Source organism: Battus philenor, unplaced genomic scaffold (genome assembly GCF_028537555.1).
Source record: "Battus philenor isolate CCGP_79_NKW_IND1 unplaced genomic scaffold, ilBatPhil1.0.hap1 SCAF_3, whole genome shotgun sequence".
In the NCBI taxonomy this organism is placed as follows: domain Eukaryota; kingdom Metazoa; phylum Arthropoda; class Insecta; order Lepidoptera; family Papilionidae; genus Battus; species Battus philenor.
Window position 1 is genome coordinate 12156839 of NW_027181693.1, and position 20152 is coordinate 12176990.

The 20152-nt window shown below is 33.1% G+C and overlaps 1 protein-coding gene across 1 annotated transcript; it reads left to right on the plus strand.

The window, feature by feature from the left end:
- Window positions 1-229: 229 nt before the first annotated feature.
- LOC137926937 (fork head domain-containing protein FD4-like) lies at window positions 230-1564 on the plus strand. The gene has a single exon (XM_068770685.1). The coding sequence runs from the start codon at window positions 302-304 to the stop codon at window positions 1028-1030; it is 729 nt and encodes a 242-aa protein (XP_068626786.1). The 5' UTR covers window positions 230-301; the 3' UTR covers window positions 1031-1564.
- Window positions 1565-20152: the final 18588 nt, after the last annotated feature.

Consider the following 20152-nt stretch of genomic DNA (forward strand, 5'->3'; position numbering starts at 1 on the left):
AGCGGTGTCATCACAAAAGACATTTGGAGGCAATATAAACATAATATCAATTTAAATTCCTCGTTAGTGAGACGAAAGCCGACATCATACCTGAGTGGGGTTCGCTGCGATTGGTCGGACGCGGGGCCAATAGCAGTTGCGGCGATGGCCGGGCTCGTACCCGGCGGGCGGGTCTGCACCGGCCTCTCCGTGCCTCAGTTCCTCTTCACACCTCGTATAGAAGTGACGTCCGACTCGCGTTCAGTTCTCATTTTATAATCTTAAAGTCAAATTTAAAATCCAATCATAAACACAAGTGACGATGCCGCGGCCGTCGCGTGAATCGTATGGTGATCAAAAACCTCCGTATTCGTACATCTCGCTGACGGCGATGGCGATCTGGAGCTCCCCGGAGCGCATGCTGCCGCTGTCGGAGATCTACCGCTTCATCACGGACCGGTTCCCGTACTACCGGCGCAACACGCAGCGCTGGCAGAACTCGCTGCGCCACAACTTGTCTTTTAACGACTGCTTCGTGAAGGTGCCGCGCCGGCCCGACCGCCCGGGCAAGGGCGCCTACTGGACGCTGCATCCGCACGCCTTCGACATGTTCGAGAACGGCTCGCTGTTGCGCCGCCGCAAGCGCTTCAAGCTGCAGAAAGGGGAGAAGGACAATCTCAACGCGGAGCTAGCGGCGTTGGCTAGTTTTAACCGGGCGTTTTTGGCACAGCAAGCGGGAGTACCTCAGCCACCGGTGTTGCCGACTGCTGGCTTGTACACGCCCACGATGTGTCCTCAGCTGAGTCCGGAGCCGGCAGAACTGCCTGAAGTGACAATGACGATGCTACCTCGGGAGAGGCCCCGACGAGCGTTTACCATCGAGGCGTTATTGGAGCCTGAGCCACCGCGGTCGCCGCCGGCGCGATTAGAGCTTCCAATGCCCTCGCCCTACGTGCTAGCAGCGCAGCGGTACCACGCAGAGCTATTGCAGGCAGCGGCTCACGTGCTTCGCCCCTGCTATCTACCACCGCCGCCGCTGCCCGTCGCGTGACACGCGACTCCTTTGTGCCCCGACCTATTGTGCAATGCTAGATTGTAAGTACAGAACTCTTTTAAAGACCTACAATCCCGACTAATTTTGTGTATGCTGAATGGTTCGTTGTTAATTTAAAAGTACTGAATATGATTAGGTAATTGTAGACCTATAATAAGTTACAATTCAATGTTAGTGACTACGGCGCCCTATGATCGCGTCGCTTCGAGGCCTAAATTGAGTTAATTAACGTGTTTGAGTCCGTCGCGTGTGAAGTACGGACTTCTGCCTCAAAACAATTCCTCCGTAGAGTTAACTAGCGATCTCACTTGTAGTTATTCGTAGTCGATGATCAATTTAGACTTTATTTATTTATAATTCAAACAAAACATTCCTTTTGAATTTGTTTTCAACATGTTCCTGTAATACAATAAGTTTCGTGTATGCAAATCAAAAATGTATGGAAAATTCCCTGAAAGCCGTTTACAGATGTGTTGTAATTTTGATGGAAATGGCGTCATTATGATTGTTATTTATTTTTTTATGAATAAGTTTAAGTTTTATTGTTGCTAGTGTAGATTTCCACTATTGTAAATAATGTTTTCATTGTTATAATTTCTATTAGATATATTAAATGAAGTAATTATTATAATGAAAATTGGTTTTATTGAATTAAGTAACCCATTATAGATAACATGACTATTTGATTATAAAATATATTTTTAATGAAATTGCTTAGTAATCATAAATCATTCTATGTTTATTTTTAGACTGGCTAATTTTGATTTATTACATTTTAAACACATTTAATAATGTAAATAAATCTGCTATATGCTATAATTGGCTTGAAATCCTTAAATGCCGGAGGTCAGTCATATTTTATTAACAGTCAGCCATTTTTAAATAAACTCTATTTATTTCCTAACAGGTATATGGACACATAAACTATTTTTATATTTAACTATTAATATTCATAAAATAAAATTAATCTTTTACTTTATTTAGTGTCATTCGCAATTGTTCATTCAAATAAAATCAATGTCTAAATTTTAACGACATTTATTTTGAACGTATTTAAACATTTAATATTGTCATAAAGTAATAATTATTTATTGGAATTTAGCCGATTACGCGTTGCGATTATGTAATGATTATAATGTATTTAAAAGAACAAATAATTGCGTTTTATAAGTAAATATTTAAACAATATTATAAATTAAGAACATTATGTGCCATTGACAGTTATGAGTCAATGTTTTTTTTTTTTTTTTAAGTACATTCGTTATACAAAAAGGCGGGACAGACGGACTTATAATTCACTATATATATTATTTTCAATTTATATTGTTGAATAATTATAGAGCATAAAATGCTCTATTATTATTTACTTACCAAAGTAAACTGATTGTACTATACTATATTATACTACTATACTATACTAAATATGATCATACATTAAATAATAACATCCTAAATATTAATATTATAATAAATTTTGGCCACTATTAGTCCAGCGGTTGCCAAATATGTGTTACAAACGAAAGACGGAAAAACTTAATTTGGATTATATATCCTGCTCTTCCAGAAGAAATATATAGTCTGTATATTATACTTGTTTATTTATAATATTTAAAATTAGTTTGCAGTAAAATTTACACGGAAGTGCTTATGTGATAATTGATTCAATTAAAAACAAATTTTATAAACAATGGTATGTGTATTTTAATTAGCAAATTAATATAACTTAATATATGTAATTATATATATATATATATATATATATATATATATATATTTCTAATAATATTAGATTCTCAAGCAAATGTTTGCGAGTAGATCAAAATTTTCTGTCAAAAATTATGTTTATCAGAATTAATTCTGTGCAACTTCAAACCCGCCTCTAACTCCATGTATAAGGGCATATGATATTTTTCACAGATAACCTTAATTTTTAAATGAGGGTTTATTCTATATTCTCTACCACCGTGGAAAGCAATATTTATTAAATCATTTCTTCGGAACAGATATTTACGTAACTTGTCTATCGTTTATAGTTGAAATAGATGAGAAACAAAAATACTCAATGTGTAAGGTACAAATATCAACAGTTTGTTTTATATTTATGTATTTATTTCTTATCTATATCAACGTTAAATTTGCGACCTTTATATGTTTGATGAAGAAAGAGATTGGGCTCGTTCATGGCAGCTCAAGTATAACCGTAACCAGTGAAGAAAATATACGTCTAGCTTAGCAAGATGTTTATGTACTGAAATGTATAAATATTTCGATATATTTTTGATATAAATTGAAATAACTTTTACATTAATCAAAGGATTAATTTATAAATTATTCAAGAGTACGTTCCATTGTAAATTTCTGTCGCACAGACTAAAAAAACTATTATAGAATCCACCCTAATCTATTAGCAGGTGCATTTCATAAATTAAATTGCATATTTCATTTATTTAAAAGCTCATTTCACATAAGTCACTTTTGAAGCATCGAAATAGCGTCGTGGGGGGCGTTGGAATGGTGAAAACAAAAACTGGTCGCAGAGGTGGGCTGTTTCACGGTGTAATACGGCGCATCGGAGCCCATTTGTGGGCTAATAGATCGTGATATTGCCCGTTTTGGGCAATCGCCGACTCATCCGCCTGCTTATTGGAAGGAGAGTAGCGGGGAGAATTTGTGGAATTTTGACCGTTAGGGGTGATTCTTTTTAAAGGCTGATTAAATTTTACAGGCCGCAAGGTATTGTGTCTCCAGCGGTAGCTACTCTGTTGTTTACTTTTAACCCCTAGAAAAGATTGTAGTTAAGGTTTAAAAACAGATTTTAAATGATTCGTTTTAAAAGATTTATCAGTAAATGAAATTAAGTAATATTTAATTTGACACCATTACTATAGGAGCTTATTGTATGTAATTCATGTAGGTCAGGCAGATTGTAATTTTTTAATTTTTTTTACATGATATTATGTTTTGATACTTTATTTGTGAATAATAAAAAAGCGAAAATAATAATGATAATATATAAATTAATAACAATAAAGAAAAAATGTCTATGGCCTTAAGTACTTTGATTATTTTTTAATTTATTAGAAATGCGAAAAAAAGCTCACTGTTTAAGAAAACAGCGCTTATGTTATAAATTATTTGTTAATTACCTTTTGGTTTATTTTTTAATTAATTATTTTATGTAGTTAGGTTAAGATGTATATAGTAGTTTTCTTGTGTTATTACGGTATAATAACAATAAAAGATGTTCCATACCTAAAGCCTTTAAAATTTTACGTTGACAATTTGTGTCAGTCGTTTCATTTATTGCATTAAGTGTTTATAAAATTTTAATTGCTAATAAAATTTTCAGGTTATTTATACACATTCATATTGGTGTTGACTTTTAGGTGCAGAGTTATAAAAAAATAATTAATGTAATTAGAAAAAAGGTTCAGTGTTACACGTAACCTCTAAATAACGAAAACAATAATTAAATAATAATTATTGCAGAAATATTTACCTCAAGTTTTATTTGATCTTTTTACTGCTTCTTCGTTAAGATTTTTGTTCGTTTGTTATTGTGGACCGGACCGGACCTGGATTTTACAACTTTGAGTCCCTGACGCCTATCTCTTTGCCCGCTATGTGACCTATCCACTCATTTCAACTTGCTAATCCATTGAGCTTTTACTTCTACCGGATAGAGATTCCAAGCGGCCTTTTCCATGTCTCGTTGAGCGACATTGATTCATTCAGTAAAGTCCGAAGTCAGTTTAAAACTTGGTTTTCGTTTCAATGCTGTAAGTCATTACTTGTGATATATATTGGACATAGACCTTCGCTTTAAGGTGCTGAAAGATATTGTAGTTTTATTGTGTTTAGCTCTTACTAATTAATTTTATTTAGGACTGATCCTTAGTGTATGTTGAAATATGTATAGATATACGAGTATGTATTGAGTCATTTGGTATTACTCGTAATAAACACCTTTAAAATGTTATTATTTAATTTTAACTATCTTCTTTATGTTTTTTGTAGTGTCATAGGTTTGTAAAAGTTAACTGAATTAAAATTAATAATGCATTATTTATTTTGCATCACATATATATCATGTTTAAACAAGATATATTTTTTCTTGTTTTTAAAAAATAAACTTTACGAAATTATATTGCCATAAATACGCTAAAATAATAAGACAGATATTCATAATTTTTTTTGTGTTAAAATTTAAAATGGTTTATTTGTCTGTTGTTAGTGTTCAACGCAAGAAATAATACAAGATATTCATCGATTGTTTTGAAGTTTTTATACAATGCAACATTGTGTTTTTTTTAATTCGGATAAACGTATTGTATACAGAGCGACTGTTGTGGTTGAAGGTTATGATAAATTGTACTTCTCATAATTGAAATAAATTCTATATTTAGCATCAATCGACATAGTCTTTCTTAGCGGGAAAATATTAGGAAACTTTTATTGTACTCTCCGATTTCTTTATGTTAAACTCTTCGATTTAAAGATACAAAGTTATAGTTTTGATCTTTGGAAGGCGGTATGTATTTGTCAAATCTAGATATAATATTAGATTAGCTTCTCAATTGTGAATAAAACAGACGAGACCATGTCTTAAGTACAATATTATCAGTAAAAATAGTTTATTGATTGTATTTATATCGTATATCTACGGTAGAAGTATTCCTTCCCCTGGTCATTCAAGATAGAAACGTTGGTTGAGTTTCTTCCGCCACTTCACCCAGCGCTAAATCTTTCTGCAGCGGTAGTAATTTTAGCTTGGTAACTGCAACTGACCAAGTCGAGATACGACTCTATCGGGCGCCCTTGAGTCGGAATGCTAAGTAACAGCCCAAAACGAGTTCGTTTCGAAGTTCCTTAAGTCTAGTTACCAAATAGTGCAGTGTTTCCCAACCTTTTTTTGTGTCATGCCGTACTTAAGCCTTCCTAAAATTTTCCCGTCCTCATATGTAACATACATAATTTTTATATCAAATCTAAAAGCGAAAAGGGCTAAAACTGTGTGGAGTCCATTTTCGAACTGCCCCTTAACAATCAAATTGCCCCCCTATGTGGCGTTGGCCCCGTGATGAGAATCACTTGCGTAGAGCGTCCGCCAAAACGATCAAACAGCTCAGTGGCTTCCGAATCCGGTATGTATCATAATTTATAGTAGGTAGCCGCATGCGCCAAGGCTCCCCGGAAAGCTTTAAAGCTCCGATACCTTAAAGGAGGTTTTGGGCTAAGTTCTTTCTGTCGCCTTGAACTAGTGAAATTTACAAACGCCACTTGAGAAGCAGTGTAAAAGATAAAAAAAGAATTCCTTTTTTAATGACTTGAAAATTACCTTTGTTGTCATTGTTTTCGTACAAGCTCAAACCAAACAATAAATATTTGTAGAGGCAGCTGTCTAAAAAGGATTATTACATAAACCTAAAATAATAATCGACCGCTCTTGGCACTTCTGTTAAAGTTTTTGTTACACAAAAACTTACGGAGCGCGTCAACCTATCATTTTGTTATTAACATGGAACACATTGTGTCTGTCCTTTGCGTTTATGATCGAGATTCCGAAATGTTTATGACGCCGTGGGATGAAATTAGTTTTTGTGTAATAGCATGTCGGAACTCTTAATTCGTTTTAAGTAAATTTCGATGTTAATTAAAATTAGTGTCACATTGGTTAATTTTATTCCTTCGCCATTATTTTTTTAATTTTAAGTGTAATCTTAATATCATTTTGGCGTCATATATGCTGTATTCGTGCATAAATTTTTAATATGTGAGATTAAATAAAAATATTGTAAATAATCACAAAAAAATATTTTTTTCTATAATTACGAAGTAAACACATCAGTGTAATTTATAATAGAAAAAAGTGAAAGATTCCATTTTTTTAACTTTGTTTACGAGAAACCCTTAACTAATTTTAGCTATATTCTGTGATATATATATATATATATATATATATATATATATATATATCACAGAATATAGCTAAAATTATATATATATTTTTATATATATATATATATATATATATATATACATATATATCACACGATGATTTCGTATTTTGTTTCCTTTGTGGAGACTGACGTCTTTAGATGCATATATCCAACCTTGGTATAGTGATGTGACATTATTTGATTAATAATAAATACGTTTTAAAAAAAATGGAGAACAGTTCCTGTTATTTAAGTCGTTTTTACAATTTATTCGATTTGTTTTTAATGCAATATTTTTATAATTTAAATTAGTAATGTTATATACTTCATTAAAATGACATTATCTTTGTATGGCAATTCACGCAACCAGCCAGTAATATATTTTAAAGTTATATGTATAACATATATATATACATTCGGTGTGCCCAAGCTCCGTGAGAGTCCGAGTCATTTTTAAAAACCACATAAGTTTCGAAAAGAGCGGTTGAATAAGTATTTAAAAAGTATGTAAATAGTAAAAGTGTTAAAAATGTTGTTTACAGACATTATTACAAAATGTTAAGAAATATTAAAAATAACACACACTTATATTACTTCCCCGCGTATTTTTTAAAATTTGGTGAATAATTGGTCACAGCACTTCTCAGTTATTTTTTCAGACGAAGATTGGATTTTACGAATTTTAAAGTGGAATACATACAATGTTTCTCATAAGTACGTTGTTCCGTATATTGAAATAATTCGACAAATAAGCCGCATGTGGCTCTCGAAATGCAAGTTGAACCCCACTGCTATATTACATGTTTATATTTGTGTTGTGATTGTGGTGAGTAAACTCGGTAAACGTCTGGTAAAGAATATCTATAGGTACGGTAGTAAGTCCTCCATTACATATTCGAGGTTCAGCTCTTTCGGGCGCCCTTGTGTCGAAATGGTAAGCTGTTATTATCGACGAGTGCCCAAGCCGAGCAATCTAAGACCTGGACAGGCTCCCAATCTGGTTACATAATAGTACATAGAACCGAAGTTCCTCCGGGAGCCCTCCAGCTTCGCTACCTTAAAAGTGGTCTTACGCTAGGCGCCTTGTGCGCCCTGCTTCCTCGAATCCGACGAATCTGAAAATGCCATTTGTGCAGCAGTTAAAGTCCAGTCCAAATAAAATTAAAGTGAAACCATTACTCAAAAAGTGGTAAAATAGTAAATAATTAAATAAATGAACTGTATTTATTTCTTTGTTATTTACATGACATAAATAATAATATAACATATAAAAAAGTTAACTCAATTAAAATATATGTTTTTATTGTCGTAAATGTTCAACGGCTGTGTCGGCTTTGGACATCACTAGATGAACTGGCGTCCCGCGGTGTGGTTCCGGTGATTGTACCCAATCTCGCCCGCCCCTAGAGTCGCGTTTTTTAATCGATTTAGTCAACTATTTATGGCACTATTTTTGTCTAATGTCTTATCTGTATTAATGTAATACACTAATATTCGTGTACATATATGCAATGCAACTTCGTTTCATTTGTTTACGTTAAATATCTACTTAAAAATCCGAAATGGCGGAAATAATGACTACATGCATTTTCTGCCTTCAATTTTTTTTTATATTTCTTCGTGGGTACTGAGAATGATTCGTTATAGACATAAGAGCTTTAAAAGGGTGAACGAATAGCTCATTTGCCGGCAATTAATGTATGGTACAACATAACTAAAAATCTGTGGTTTTAGATGAATAAATAACGTAATGATAATAAAGTAAGAAAAACGTTTTTTTAAGTACGAATCACTATTACACTAATATACTATTGAAATTAGGTACTGTTTACCATCTTTCCCTGCAGACTTTGTATTGGCCTGTCACAAAAATAAATTAAAATAACATATTCCAGTGAACATTTTAAACAGATTCATTGGCAATACGTAGGTGTAAAAGCTTCTAAGGCCTTTCATTTATAAATGAGCTGTAAATCGACCTCTTTAAAATTTTTAGATCTATAACCAAATCGCCTTTATTTTATTTTAGCATAACCTCAAACAATACAACTAGTTACAATTGTCTGTACCTGTGGTTATAAGTGCGTTAATTATTTCCATAACTACAGAAGAGAGGTAATAGTTAGTTAACATCTGGCGAAATGTGCCTTTGTTTATAATGTGCAGGCATATTTTTTGTTTCTTTATATTCTCATTATTACTGTCATAGCACATTCGTCCTTCGAACATCGCAAAATGTCTTCATAAATATTTATTACTTACACAAGTCAGTTCAAACAATTCAATAAACTCCTAACACCTAAATTTCGTCTTCAAAAAGTTAACAAAATGAGTTCGAGTGTAATAAGCTTATAAAGTTCCATAAGATATCTTCGACATTCCCATTCTTAGTTTTAAAATAAAATTAGGAGTAATAATATGGATATTATTAAATAAATGTTATTATAGCATTTAAGAGTTTTCAAATAATCTAAATGTAATATGGAACTTTGTGTGGCTTACTGTGCAACAATAACTCTTGAGTTTTTACCCAACTCTTTTCAGCAGATTAGTATTCCGAACCGGTAATTATATATATATATATATATATATATATATATATATATATATTTATATATATATATACATACATAGACTTAATATGACGATGAATCTATTTACATTAACCATCTGCTTATCACTACAATTATAATGTGATTCCAATTTTTTGCGTGTAGCAGGTATAAAACTGTGAGCCACCAAAGCGATAACGATAGTCTATCGAGTTTATATTTTATTTGAATGTGGATAAAGCAAAGATTGCGTTAGAGGGTGGCGGGTTGGTTGCTCGGATGTGAGTTTGGCGGCAGTTGTCATTACATCACGCGCGGCGGTCGCTCGGCGCTGGCGCAGGATGATGGTGTGAAGCAAGTGGCCGGCGGCGGCTTTGATCTCGCCGGTACCGTTTCGGGCGAGCCAGTTTTTGTTGGACGCGTTTAGGACGAGTGCGTGTTTTTGTCCGTTGTTTGTAATGCCGAGTGTGTGGGACTTGACACGTAGGTAACCATTGTTAAATCATTCCTGTTTGTTATTGTGACGTCCCAGTTTCGTTATAGGCTCTTTGTTACCTAAATCGGATTTTATTCGGTTAACTTATACTTATTATTTCTATCTTATGAGTAATACATCCAGAATTTTACAAACACTGGCATTATGATATTGGTTAGTGTTTAGTAGTACATAGCGCGAACTATTTGTCGGACTGCCTTTTTAAAAATCTGATAAATTGAGCAGCGTGATTTGAGCTTGTATCGTCTTGACGTAAATATACTGTATACAAGCTAATTGGAATTGACATTCACCCGTTTACAGCTTTTACAACTCTAACCAATAATGTTTATTTCTGTGTAGGTGATTATTGTAATCTTATGAGAAATAAACGATTTTTCTACCTATACCTTAATTTTTTTTGCATATAACTCAGAGACATTACATGGTAGTTTTGCAAATACATTCCGCATGCAATATCTTCTAGAAAACGTGGCTGGTGTAACGAGAATTGATTATTTCTCTAGTCTTTACTTACCACATAACCTTTTGCAGTGGTGTGACCTCGACATTAAGAGAACAAAGCGTGTAAATGTATCATAAAAGTTATAGAAAGTCAGTTAGCGGCGGACGTTACCCAACGTGCTCAAGTTTAATCGTTTCATGTTCCAACACTCTTAAATCTAACATTCAAGTTGTACGCGGGAAGTGAGCCTTGTCGATCTCCATTAAGCAAATTGTTGGCGAATACACATTAGTCACTCGCAAACGATTTATTTAACGTTTCCACGCGAGCATTTTATCGAGTATCGATTTTCGGAAATCGTTTGCGTATAAATGCAAATTAAAGCTATTTAATTGCTCCCCGATTGCGCGGATTATCGACTTTCGAGTGATAAAAATGCGATTGAATTTAATCGATATCTATTGAATTTTAATTAATTCTGTTTTGATACTGTTCGTTAATTGCTACATTTTAGACATTAGTTCGAAAAGTTTTTAGTTTCGCTTATAACAAAAATTACCTTATTTGGTTACTTTGATTAACTTTATTTATAAAATATACAGTTTTACATCACATATATAAATAGAGTAAATGTGTTTAATGATACCCGCTTTTACTGATATGACCTTAATCGCTTGCGTGTTTTAAATGTTTGTTCGGTTCTATTTAATATAACGAGTCTGTTGCAATGGTGAAACGTCATTTATTCTATTTTGTAATTTTGTTATTTGCGTACCAAAGTATAAAAAATATATTTTAATACTTTTTATAGGATAAATAAATAGATAAAAAATCAATAGTTTTTATATGTTTCATAGTTTATTAAGGAGTTGAATTAGAGGAAAAAAATACTGTTATGGAATAACCCTTACTCAATTCGCCGGAAGAAACTTGTAGAAAGTGGTGTTTATTTACACATTTGACGGCACCTGTTCTAATTTTCTTGATATGACATCCAAATTATCTGGCAAAAAATAACGACGTAAAATTTTTATATTAAAAACAGATTAAACACTTCTCCAAAAATATTTGTTTTTTTATTTACTATCCCCATAAAACCTAATTACCTTACCTTACCTTACCTTATTTTATAATTAAGTACAAATTAATAGAATTTACGCTTTTACTATAAATTTATTAATTATGTCAGGATAAATCCATAAATATAAAAGTTCATTAAATAAAGATTATTTAAAAATCCTACTACACTGTGCCAGTACCACAGTGACTGTAATAATAATATTTGTGATGAATATTTAAAAAAAAATTTCCGGCTGAGTTTTGGAGAAAGTTCTTCTCAGATCAGTGCGCGTTAAAATCCTCGAAGTTGTAGAATGTCATTATACAGAAGTTCAATTTGATGCTAGTTTGTGTCAAATTAGGTTCTTCCGGCATTCTTTTTTGATGCACACAAGTGATCGCAATAAATGATTCAAAGTGGACAGTAATATTTAAGTTTTACTTTTAACATATTTATTTATTTATTTAAGGTAATTTTTACACATTTTATGCATAACCGCGAATTTATTACCCAAAGCATTCTCTACCAGTTAACCGTCAATATAAACATATATATATATCACATTGTTAAATATTTATTCATCGTCATTATCATCATTGCAGCTGCTTGTCGTCCACTTCTAGACATTGGCTTTCCCAATAAATTTCCAATTGGACCGTTCCGAAACGGCATTCATCCAGCATCGTCCGACGATCTTAACAATCTATTATTTAAATACAAACTACAAAATAATACTCATAACTCATGATAGTCACATCAATGCAAAACCTATGTAAGTATATAATGTTGAAATCCACAATTATACTTTACAATACCAATAATATCAAAAGTTGTGGAACTGGGCGAACACAGATAGATTGAATGAACGGTTTCCTTTGTAAAAAAATCTGATCTACACAATATAATCTCTGAGGTGACAGGGTATACAGAACTCCTACGTACTAAAACCAGCTAGTACTTTAGGTGAAATCTCTTACGGATCTCACTAGTGACTCTTAATACTGTGCTAGTCACCTACCGGTGGAAGGCAGGACCTGTGCCATAGAAACTCAACAACACTTATTGTTGTTTCCCCCCATCTTCATACATCATTTCAGTTATATGACATCCACGTGACTAGAATGGAACTTCTTTCGAAGATATTAATAAGATCGTCTATCTTGGAACCCATTACAACTTTCTATGATGCGCTTGTTGTTACGGGGTCTTCACTTTAGATCCCCAGCGGTTCTGCGCGTTATGTGGGAGCCACATTTGATAATAGAGGTAAACCAGTTTGTATATATAATATAAAGGTTTGACTAACATGCTACCTAGGTCTTTTTAAAGAGGCCAGTAAGTCAATAACCAAATTACAGGCTGGCTTGCCGTAGGTGTTCGCCGCTTGATCAGATGATTCATATTTCAACCTTGTTTCTTGGTAGATTCGAGACAACTGTTTAAAAAATACGTTCACATTTTTCATTCGTAAGAAAGACAGACCGAAAAAAGATTGAAAAAAATAATTCACGCCGCAAATATTCATGCGGGCGGCAGATATAAATAAAGGAATAAACAACATTAGCAGCTCCTTTGTCGCGCGTACACTGGAACCGATTCCGCGTCATTACGGCCGACGCGAGATTGATTCTTGCACAAAGGCTGTCAACATTAGCGCTCGAATGAAATGCGAACGTCTTATTGTTGTTACAACGAAATGAAGTCGCGATGAGCAGCCGCGCTGCTCGCTCGATTGTGAACAGAATGTCGTCGATTGAATTAAAATTGCCTTAATGTTGTGCCTTTACGTTTTAACGTTGACATTTGACAGCCGTCGCTGACGTACGTCAAATATCTTCGTTCTGTTTCCCGCGCACTTACTTAATGGATACAATCATCATGTAATTGCATATTTATTTAGACATTGTTTTAATTTTTATAACCAAACCTTAGAATTTATTAAAAAAGTTGTAAGTAAATTTCAAGAATCATTAACACTTTACCTAAGCGGCTAATGAATTACGTAAATGTCGTCAGTTTACGTACCGATATTTTGGCAATATTTAAAAATAAAAATGAAATAATTTTTTAAGTATTGGGAAGATAACCATTTACATACAAACGTGTATTGTTCATCAAAATTGATGCACACGTTATGTAAAATAAATATGACAAAGTTTATTCAAGCCTTAAGAATATCAGATAAAAAGTTTCCAATTTTGACCTACCTGTCCCCGAATATCATATTTCGTATTAAATTGAAGTCCAATTTAAGGACAATTTGCAACGCCTACGCGATGTCCAAAATTGTTTAAGATAATCGATAAGACACTAACGTTTATTTTTAAAGAGTTTCTAATAAACCGGATCCTTAGTATGTGATGTTAAATAGTTAGATATTATCTTTTATGAGAAGCAAATGATCGTGATTAAACCAATTTCTGTCATGTACAAAAAGTATAACATTGAACAAAATTTACTGCTATATATATATATATATATACACATATACATATATATATATAAATATAACAGGAAATTTTGTTAGATTTTTGACGAAACATCATCGTCATTACAGTCTTAAGACCTCCACTGCTGAACATAGTCATTCCCCAAAAATTGTAAATAGGACGGGAGGAAGCGGCTTACTTTGTCTTTTCTATCTTCCATTCGCTTTGTCTATCCACCTTGTGACAGGGCCTCCTACTTTGCGTTTGTCCGCCCATGGTCTTCACTCCAGAATCTGGCGCCTGCGGCCACCTGTTCTGCACGCCATGTGGCTTGCCAATACAATTGATACATCAATTGTAGCTAGTTCTATTAATTTCCATGTGTAAAAAATTAAAGTAAATAAAATTTAATAAAAATACAAAATTTTACAATTTTTGATACGTATACGATATTTTTCACGGCAGCGTTTTTAAGGAAGGAAAGTTAAATAATTTAGTCAACAGTGAAAATCAAAAACACATATTTAAAAAAAAAGAAACAACAATAATAATAACAAAAACAATAACTTTCCATAACATTTATAATAATAGAGCTTTGATATGGAAAAAAATTAAGGATAAGAATAGCTCAATCTATATATAATAATATAAGTATAACCATAATCATAAAAATAATAAAAACAGTGAAATATAATGAAAAAAAAAGTAACAAAGATCCTTCCCGTATGATGGTACGAATAAAGGAGTGACATTAAAAAATTAAAGTAAAAATATTCAAAATCTCTAAAAAACATCCATATACACAACCTAGCTAATATAGGAAGATAGGAGTTTTCTAAATTCAAACTTGATTCAGAAATTTGAATCATTGTATGATTATATAAAACAGTACATACTGAATTTTGTTACGGGTAATTAAACCCCGCTTATCGTTTATCTTATAATGTCTATATTTAAAACAGCGAAATGTTCTTGTTTCAATTCGACGCGTAAATTTATCGGCAAAGCATATCAGTGGATGTTAAATTCTATTAAATCAGTACGATAATATTATAGACGGGATTTTTCAAATACATGTATCCATCCGGGCTAAATAAATAATGTAAACACCCGTGCCGAGGTTCCCGAGAGAGAGACAAAAATACATAAAGAGGGTGATTTGTTATAGGCAAAAGTTTTAAAGGGAGTAAATGCATAGCTTATTTGATGTCAATATATGTATGGTACAAAAATTAATAATTACGTAATAAGTTCTACATATTAAAATTAATTATTGTTTACTATCTAACCCTCTATACTATGTATAGCCAGACTAGTCGATCGCATTTCAATAGAAAAATTAATGTAACATATATCAGAGTGGTAATTGATACGTATACTTATATAAGATGATTAAAAACAGGTGCAAAAGTTTTTGAAAAATTTACGCACAAATGAGCCACAAACATTCGCATCTTTAAAGCTTTTACATCTATCACCTTGTACAAACTTCAACATTCTGTTCAGTGGACTATAGGCCTTCTTTGTTTTTTCTATCGGCTAAAATGTCACATTTTTGTAATTTTTATAGAATAATTTTTATATGTTCGCGTATTAAATGCATCTGTTGGAGGCGAAGTGATGATGTTTCCGCATTTAGTTATCGTTGCGTCTCTGGTACTGAACTGGCGGGGGAATGCGTGTAGTTAGCGGTGAGACTTTTGTCTTGTTTGTTATTAACAACAATGTGCCGGCAGGACTGTGTGGTCGCGCGAAAGTTCCGGACAAATAAAAATTGTCGCTGGAGCAGATTCTTCTTAGTACATAATATACAGATTGATTGGTTATAGGTGTAATAAAATGGAGAATGGTCGTTTGTCAGCAAAAAGTTTTAAGACTTCACGTAATTCTTATCAACCTGTATAAAGTGATCACTCTGAAATAAATACTTTTTTTAGGAATACAACAAGTCATGTTCTAACGGTACAAAGTCTCTTGGTGCGGTAGTACAATAATTAATTTTAGTATGTAATAATCTGAATTTTGAAGATGATTTTTATTGCTAAAATATCATTACGTTGTTTGTTATTTCTATAACCATTGATTTTTGGGTACAGCGTACCATACATTAATTGACCGCAAATATACATTCATCACGCTTATAACCAATCAATCTTGTATAAAACAGCAAAAAGGTGAACTATTCATTAAAAATTTTGATTTTGAATATTATTCATTAAATTTATTAAAGTTTCGTAAAGTAACGAGGTTAATTCTTTATTTGTATTTGAAACTTTATTTGTACTTATTTATAATTGTATTACTTTCTGTAATATTTTTACGTTGCCTGTGAAACCATTGATATTTAGGATGTACCTATAGAATAATTGATAGAAAATGTGCTCTTCATTTAACCATTACAGCTTTTACACTTACAACCTATCAACCTGTATAATTTTGTGTGATAAATTAAGGTAATACCTCTTTTTATGATCTATGGTGTGGCCAGGAATTACTTGGTGCTATGCGCGTGAGCTTTACGGCCGGGCCATGTAGCGGCAGTGATTAGCCGCGCTCAGCACTGTAATCACGCCTCTGCTGCCCGAACGTCTGCGCAGACGCATCCCAACCCCCCTTACCCCTCTCCGCAGAGGCCCCGGGCGAATATCTCCAGAGCAAACAGAAAAAAACCCAAACAACGCGTACGCTGTTAACGACCCGACCTGTTTTCGATGCTGTGTGGGAAGATTTAGCGAATTTGAATTTCGATTGCCGCACTCGGGCCCGATGGTCCATCCATCAAGAGAATTGATGGATTCGGGGCCAAAAAGACGGCGTGGATGTCCGCGGGATGAAAGCGGGCCATTTCGCGTTACAGCCCATTATGTGCCGGCCTTGTTCACCACAACTAAAACGAGCAAATTAGATTTTTGGGATACGCATCAATGCACCTTTAATCAAATGTTTGTTATATCACGTTTGAAAAAAAATATTTTCAAAAATGAAAAAGTATTTCATAATAACACTTTGAAATACGTTTAAATACTTTCTTGCATTAATCTCACTTTCAGTCTGCATTTCTACCAGTGAAGTGCGATACTGCATGCGGAAGTTAAGACACATCTTTTGCTACTATTTTTTTATATCTCTGGTGAAAACGCAGCTTTAATATTAACATTTATCTATCATCATTATTTCAGTCGTTAGACGTCCATCGCTGGGCATAGATTTCCTCCTATGATCCAAAAGGAGCGGTTAGTCTTTTGTATGTAGAGCTGTAAACTATGAGTACAAATAGTCTTAGAATTTTAGTTAATTATATCAGCGCGTTTAATGTAATATTTACTTATATAAAGTAACACAATAATTAATGTTTATGAAACTAAAACGGATTACGATGGGCATAATTATTACACATTTCTAATGGCTAATTGTCTAGTCAACTAGCAAGAGTTTAATATTTTTAATAAAAAATTAAAAACTATAAATATTTTCTTTTCATTATTATAAATTAACTGTACCAAAATTGTTGCTACATAAGAAAATAGTAGATCTGTTATTGATATATTAAATCGATAATATTGAATTGATTTCTTCAACGTTATAAGACAATGTGCGTTGAAAAAAAAAGTATAAAACCGGAGCCTTCGAGTCTGGTGAGTCGTCCCTCGCTAACGCCACACCGTCTACCATGACACGCGCCCTGAAATGTTATTGAACTTAAACTTAACGAGAATATTTAAGTACCATTATTGTTTATATTCAAGGCAATTGGCTCTTGAATCACATATCTTATTGTCATAAAAATGAATTTATAGTATGCGGCATTTAATTTGGCCCGTCTGACTATTGATCTATACTAAGCTATCCAAGCAGTATGTGATGAGTACAACGTGCAAAACCGAAACTAAACGATTAGTCGTAGGTTTGTCATCCTCACTGTGGTTCAAATAAAATGCCGTAGTTGCCTAGTTCAGTTGTACCAATCGCAGAATCTATAAATACTAACTAACCTAACCTAACCTAATCTGATCTTCCTTCCAAAAAGTATTCAAAATTTACGTAAATATTACCTAAATAAAGCATGTTTCAATTGATCATATCATAGTTATTGCGCGATGGAAGTTCCCTCCTCAAATTATTCTTTAAAGCATATCTTAAATTAAAGTATTTGTTAATTTCAATAGTCACAAAAACTTTCAGTGTTGATGATGAACTATGATAAATAAACTTCTAATAGTCCTTAAAAGGTCTTAAATAATTAAATTTCTCCGCTATATAAAACAAAAATTAGTTTATTTTCAAACACTTCAGAGCCGTTATGGAAGGTATAAAATGAATAGATAGATTCTAGACGCGATGTTTATTGTGCATTATTCTTTACCACAACTTCTGTATTTTGATACAAGTATTACATGATCGATGTCGCTGTTACTAGACATATTGCGGTGTATTATTGTTAAAAAAATAGTGACTTATCATTATCACTCATCCCGCCTATTGCTAATAAAATCAAAGTAAATTAGAAAGCACTATACACTATGACCATTTATAGGTAACCCTTCAGGAAGTAGGGAGGCGTCTTTCGCCAATGTCATCATAATAACTTAAAAATATTATAAGGGTTGCTTTAACATTGAGTCCTATAATATGGTTAACATGTGTTATTAAATATTAACATTTATTATAATAGTTTTATATCGAGGTGAACGCTATTGAGAAGTAGGGAATAAACTGTGTTTGTTTGAGCAATATCCTTTTTACATACTGGTTATTGTACACAGTGCAATGGGCGGTTTTATCATTCGAGGAAATATCTTACAGACAAGTACACTATGGAAATAGAATTAAGACAATTAGCGGTCTTTAACCACTCTTGTACAATATACGAGATTTTCACATTTTTAACGCAAAACGTCATATACAAATAAAAAAGTTATTACTACTAACTAGATTTGTTCAGTTATCTCTTTCGATACGACAGTGATTCAAGTCGAATCTGTTACAATTATAATTTACAGCACAGTAAAAAAAACTGTATAGTTAAAACCCGTTACCTCATTAACGAAGCTAAATAATTGAGCGGGCCCAGTTTTTGTGTTGACTCTGTTACTATTACAAATGGTCGGTTGCATTCTTGTGTTGTTGTCCCTTTGTTGGTGCCGCCGTGGAAATGACGTACACCTTTGTACGGCCGCGGGGATCACAGGTGGTATGGAAAACTTTGTTTTGTCGACAGATATTCCTATACACATTTAATAGGAAGATAAATAATTAAACCGTTCTGTTTTTGTAATAGTTACTTTTTATAATTATAGCAGTTAATGAATACTGAAAGTTTCTAACTACAGCTAGAAAGAATGGCCGAAACCTCGAACAACTGATGATGGTTGGAAAAGTCGATGGCAAATAATCAAGAAGTAATGGTTTCCTCAGTTGAACGGACCAAATCCGCTTGTCCCTTTACACTTATCTTCATGCTACCTTCCACGTTGCCAAAGATGTCCAGCGGACCCTTTGAAACAACGAAACGATGCGGAAGGATAAGTTATTCATTGATTCTTATTTATTTATTTGTTATGCCTATGTGTAAAAACTTAATGTCAGATAGTATTTTCATTCTACCTTAGAATGGTAAACATTGGTTGGTGGTGAAGCATAATACTACATCTGCCTGTGTAATTTGGAAGTGATTTTATTAACGGACCTCTAGAATTTTTATTGGCATAAACTCACTTACTGTTACAATATTCCCTCATAAGAAGTAATACAGCTCTTTGTCACTTCAGAGTCATCTAGCAGACTATTACTCTAGAAAAACCAGCTGGGTCGAAACCCCTACAACTTATTAAAATCTTATATATATGATACTGTGAACACATGTAGAGTGTACGCGTTTGAGCAATTATTAATTAAGGTTTATAGGGAATAAGATTTATGGACATGTGACTGTATATCTCAAAATAAATTAATGCAAAAAGGTTTTACTATCGGTTAACGTGGTAATACTGGTTGGTAGAATATAAAAATGCTATTTCTTTTATAACTGGATCTTTACTCCTTCAGATTATGAGTCTGTAAAAGATTTTGAATTCATCAAAGTTCACAGCTCATTCAAAAAAATATTATTCAAAACTGGCTTAGTTTAATAAAAGTTAAATAAAATTTATAAAAGTTTTATAGCGTAATTGGAAATGTTATCACCATCTTTATTTCAGC

Excerpts from the sequence above, each read along its gene's own strand:
- LOC137926937 (XM_068770685.1), top strand. The coding sequence starts at position 302 with ATGCCGCGGCCGTCGCGTGAATCGTATGGTGATCAAAAACCTCCGTAT.